At 49.5% G+C, this 5,654-nt stretch overlaps 1 protein-coding gene across 1 annotated transcript in view; it reads right to left on the bottom strand.

Annotated features, from left to right (window-relative positions):
- Positions 1 to 2,012: 2,012 nt before the first annotated feature.
- The window catches only part of ZC3HC1 (zinc finger C3HC-type containing 1), a 24,037-nt gene continuing 20,395 nt past the window's right edge, over positions 2,013 to 5,654 (bottom strand). Inside the window, exon 9 of the mRNA XM_029287027.1 lies at positions 2,013 to 2,081. Within this exon, the coding sequence (XP_029142860.1) occupies positions 2,013 to 2,081 (69 nt within the window). The remainder of the gene's footprint in view (positions 2,082 to 5,654) is intronic.

The following is a 5,654-nucleotide window of genomic DNA, read 5'->3' as shown; positions in this document are numbered from 1 at the left end:
AGTTCCTCCATGCTGGCTGAGGAATTCTGGGAGTTGAAGTCCGCATGTCACGAAAGGGGCCATAGTTCCCCCATGCTGGCTCAGGAATTCTGGGAGTTGACGTTCAGAAGTCATCAAGGGGGCCATAGTTCTCCCATGCTGGCTGAGGAATTCTGGGAGTTGAAGTCCACAACTCATAAAAGAGCCAAGGTTGCCTACCTCTGGTCTAGGAGGCTCACCGCTTAGAACAGGAGGACTTAGGACAGGGGTAGGCAATCTTGGCTCTTTTGTGACTCGTGGACTTCAACTCCCAGGATTCCTGAGCCAGCCATGCTGAGGGGAAAGGGAGAGGTTTCCATTGTGAGCCATGCTGGCTCAGGAATTCTGGGAGTTGAAGTCCACGAGTCATAAAAGAGCCAAGGTTGCCTACCCCTGGTTGGGTCTTTTGAAACTCTCTTTAAAATTGTCTCCTTTCTCTCTTTGCACCATGGTCCCTCCATAGCTCCCCCCAAAACCAACACAAAGACATTAAAATTATTTCTTTGGTTTAGCTCGTAATTTCTATCCCGGCATGAGACAGCGCCGAAAACGCTGGATTAAGTCTAGGAAGATCTGGATTCAAATCTCTCCTCACCCGCTGGATGACTGGATGAGAAGTCCCCCCCCCGCTCTCTCCCTAACAGCTCCTGTGAGAAAAGTGTGATGCACATCACAAAAACGCAAAATAAACGAACCCCAATTCTGTTGTTTATTATATACAAACACTGCACAAAACGTAAGGTGGTGGTTTTTTTCTTAATAAAGGGGTCCAGCTATGCATGAAACAGGCTTGTTAACCAGGTGTGAAACCTATACATCACCTATACATCCACAACCTCTGATGTTTAGGTGGTTTATAACATAACACAACTTTATATTTAAGGCAGGGGTGTCCCATTTTGTCAACTTTTAAGACTGGCGGACTTCAACTCCCAGAATTCCTCAGCCAGCCATTCATGGCTGGCTGGGGAATTCTGGGAGTTGAAATCCACCCTGCACCGCTGGCTAAGGAATTCTGGGAGTTGAAATCCCTCCTGCACAGCTGGCTAAGGAATTCTGGGAGTTGATATCCATCCTGCACCGCTGGCTAAGGAATTCTGGGAATTGAAATCCATCCTGCATAGCTGGCTAAGGAATTGTGGGAGTTGAAATCCCTCCTGCACAGCTGGCTAAGGAATTCTGGGAGTTGAAATCCCTCCTGCACAGCTGGCTAAGGAATTCTGGGAGTTGAAGTCCACCCGTCTTAAAAGTTGACAAAGTCGAACACCCGATTTGCGGCAAGCTCTCCCCCAATTTTTCCCACCTGTCTCCGGAGGAAAGACAAATTCTGATCTTTCAAATGATAAAACCGGATTGTTAATATTTATATATATATGTTTTTGCCAGAAAAGAGACTATCGTCACAGGGAATTCTGGGAGGTCCTTCTCTTTTCCGTGTAGAGATAAGAAGTCAACAGCTGTTCCACTTCCATCCGAGTTGCAAACAAACCGGGCCTCGGTTCAACTCGAACCCAGGGCAGGGAACACACATTTTCACACCCAGCGTGTAACGGGAGTGTCGGGCCCCGGGCCGAGTGCCAGGGACTGATAGTTGTGCTGGTGCTAAGAATGTCTGATCGGGGGCCCCCCCAAACTAATTCCACAGACACCCCCTCCCTACAGAGGAAGGGGCAGAAGGAAGGAAGCCCAGACCCAAATGCCACCCCAAGGATGTTGCAGAGCGGACCTAGCCTCGGGGTGCTGGTGTGCGAGGGTGGCACAAACGCACAGGGAGCGTTGCCCGCCTCCGAAGGGGGATCTGCAAGGCAGGTAGGCCTCGTCTTCTGGGCGAGGCGGGCACTGCCCACGCTTCTCTCTGTGGACAGGGGGCAAGGCGAGACTTGCCAGCGGGTAAGGTTGGTACGTAATCATCGCTCCCGGGGTTTTTCGATGTCCCCCCCTGCTAACCGAGCGGGGAAGAGCTCCGCCGGGCGTCCATGGCTGCCTCCAGGTCTTCAGGAAGAGCAGGCGGCTTCCCACTGGCGGAAAATCTGGAAGACTTTGCGGCTTTTGGCCGAGAGACTCTGCGGCGGGGAGGAGAAAGAGAGAGATACGAATGAGAAAGCGGAGCGTCACGGAGGTAAAAGCAAGGCTGAAAGGGAACCGGTTTGGTCTAGTGGGGAAGGCAGCGGGCTAGAGACTGGGAGGCTGCGAGTTCTAGTCCTGCCGTAGGCGTGAAGGGCAATTGGGTGGCTTTGGGCCAATCGCCAGGAGACAGGGAGTTCTAGTCCCGCCTTAGGCATGAAAGCTGGCTGGGTGACTTTGGGCCAATCACCAGGAGACGGTGAGTTCTAGTCCTGCCTTAGGCGTGAAGGGCAATTGGGTGACTTTGGGCCAATCACCAGGAGACGGGGAGCTCTAGTCCCGCCTTAGGCATGAAAGCTGGCTGGGTGACTTTGAGCCAATCACCCGGAGACAGTGAGTTCTAGTCCCGCCTTAGGCATGAAAAATGACTGGGTGACTTTGGGCCAATTACCAGGAGACGGTGAGTTCTAATCCCACCTTAAGCCAGGAAAACCGGCTGGTGCCTTTGGGCCAATCACCAGGAGACTATGAATTCTAATCCTGCCTTAGGAATGAAAGATGGGTGAGTGACTTTGGGCCAGTTTTCAGGAGACAGTGAGTTCTAGTTCCACCAAACACCAGGGGATTGATTGTGAGTTCTAGTCCGGTCTTAGACATGAAAGACGATTGAGTGACTTTGGGCCAATCACCAGGAGACGGTGAGTTCTAGTCCCGCCTTAGGCATGAAAGCCAGCTAGGTAACTTTGGGCCAATCACCAGGAGACTGGGAATTCTAGTTCCGCCTTAGGCATGACAGCCGGCTGGGTGACTTTGGACCAATCACCAGGAGACGGTGAGTTCTAGTCCCGCCTTAGGAATGAAAGCCAGCTAGGTAACTTTGGGCCAATCACCAGGAGACAATGAGTTCTAGTCCCGCCTTAGGGATGAAATCCGGCTGGGCGATTTTGGGCCAATCACTCGGAGATGGTGAGTTCCAGTCCCACCTTAAATAAGGCTCGCTGGAGAATTCTGGGAATTGAAGCCCACGCATCTTCAAGGGGCCAAGGTTGAGAAATGCTGAACTAGATGATGTCCACAGTTCATCCAAATCCTTCTGATCCAACTTTGTGACTTACATCCGCGGAAGGCAGCACCTAACCAATTCTTGATGTACCTCATAAAATCGGATCGGAAGGATTGGGACGAACTTTGTCATCCATTCCGGTGTTTTTCATCTTTGACCTCTTGACGATGTGTGGACATGTCTGAACGTAGTAGTTCAACTGGACTAGGCTGGGGCTACTTGGCAGTGTTAGATGGCTTACAATTTTACAATATGGATCTGTAGGAGAAGGAGTGGCAGAAACTGGGGGCGGAGTTAAAAGCCCTGCTGGCTGGGGAATTCTGGGAGTTGAAGTCCACAAGTCTTCAAATTGCCAAGTCTGGGCACTCTTGGTTGACCACTGGTAGCCCGACTCACCTCGCTCTCCAGATGGGCTGGCTTGTCTGACTGCCTGGAAGCCTGGAGAACGTTCATGACCACCTGCCAGCCACGGTCTGCCTTTTCCTCAAAGGAATCTCCTTTGGTTCCAAGCACCGTTGCCTCCTTCACCTCGTTGACCCACGGGCACCAGTCACGGTGCTGGGCAAGGGGGTCAAAGTAAACCCGGGTCATTGAATCCTGTTACGGGGGGGGGGGGGGGGGGAGAAAAACAGCCTGGATTCTCACAACCAAACTAAGTTGGTCATCTTTATCTAAGCCAGAGGTCTCCAACTGGGCCACTTTAAGACTTGTGGGCTTCAACTCCCAGAATTCCTCAGCCAGGCATGCTGAGTTGAAATCCACAAGACTTAAAATTTGCCAAGCTTGGAGACCCCTGACCCCAGGCTCAGATATTCGTATATTCCATCGAGGCACCAGAAATGGTCTTTTTTTTAACATGGACCACTAGTTCCTGGAGGGACCTGACCAAGCTTTTGATCTAAGTAGTGAAGAAAAATGGAACAGGAGATGAATGAGCCAACACAGTGCTGGGCTGCATTAACAGAGGGATAGAATCAAGATCACGTGAAGTGTTAATACCACTTTACAAGGCCTTAGTAAGGCCACACTTGGAATCCTACATCCAGTTTTGGTCACCATGATGTAAAAAAGATGCTGAGACTCTATAAAGAGTGCAGAGAAGAGCAACAAAGATGATTAGGGGACTGGAGGCTAAAATATATAAGGAACGGCTGCTGGAATTGGGTATGTCTAGTTTAATGAAGAGAAGGACGAGGGGGGACAGGATAGCAGCATTCCAGTATCTCAAGGGCTGCCCCAAAGAAGAAGGAGTCAAGCTATTCTCCAAAGCACCTGAAGGCAGGACAAGAAGCAGCGGATGGAAACTAATCAAGGAGAGAAGCAACCTAGAACTAAGGAGAAACTTCCTGGCAGTGAGAACAGTTAACCAGTGGAACAGCCTGCCTCCAGAAGCGGTGAATGCTCCAACACTGGAAGTCTTTAAGAAGAGACTGGACAGCCATTTGTCCGGTATGGTATAGGGTTTCCTGCCTGAGCAGGGGGTTGGACTAGATGACCTCCAAGGTCCCTTCCAACTTTATTATTATTATTATTATTATTATTATTATTATTATTATTATTATTATTATTATTATAATAATAATAATAATAATAATAATAATAATAATAATAATAAAAAAAAAATTGACATCCGTTCTTCTTGTATGGGGACTTCAACTTCTAATTGGCTGAGAATTCTGGGGGTTGAAGTCCAAGGCCTTCTGGAGGCATCTGGTGAGGAACCACCTGACTGGGCTACTGACCAGTTGAGAGCCATTTGGGTGAGATCTCTCCACCTTGATTGCCAATGAAGGCCTCCATCTTCTCTTCTGCAGACTAAGGCCCTCCTTTCACCTTGCCTGACCGAACTTGGAACCATCTTGGGTGGATCTTCTCCGAAGGTGCTCCCCAGTTTGATGACATCCTGTTTCGATTTAAGGTGTCCAGAACTGGACATGGAATGCCAAATGGGATCGGACCAGGTGAAACAGAACGGGACAACCGATTCCCGTGATCTCTTGTGGTTTATGTTCTTCTTGATAATCCCAAAATAGTATTTCTCTTTTTGGCTGAATCAGCCTACTGGCTCACCTTGGTCACCCTTGTGATCTAGTCCGTCAGGAATCTAGTAGCCCCCGTTTCGATGAACAAACGGCTCGTTCCCCAGTTATCTTCCCCTTCGTCCATTTCCTCGACTCATTCCATTTTTTTCTTCTTTTCCATGTTTCAGAAAGGCCTCGGGATATCTCCGCGTGTTGCTTTAGGCCTTTCCCATTTTGCCTGTCAGTAGGAGTTTTTTTGTGATTTTTTTTTAACCCTTCTTAACTACAAGAGCGCCAAAGAATGGAGGCCTTTGAACTCTGGTGCTGGAGAAGACTCCTGCGAGTCCCCTGGACTGCAAGGCGATCCAACCGGTCAGTCCTAGAGGAGATCAACCCCGACTGCTCTTTAGAAGGCCAGATCCTGAAGTTGAAACTCAAGTACTTTGGCCACCTAATGAGAAGGAAGGACTCCCTGGAGAAGAGCCTGA

Source organism: Protobothrops mucrosquamatus, unplaced genomic scaffold (assembly GCF_001527695.2).
Source record: "Protobothrops mucrosquamatus isolate PMUCROS unplaced genomic scaffold, P.Mucros_1.0 scaffold7765, whole genome shotgun sequence".
In the NCBI taxonomy this organism is placed as follows: Eukaryota; Metazoa; Chordata; class Lepidosauria; order Squamata; family Viperidae; genus Protobothrops; species Protobothrops mucrosquamatus.
Note: the sequence above shows the minus strand (reverse complement) of the source record. Positions and strands in the feature narration are given on the sequence as shown.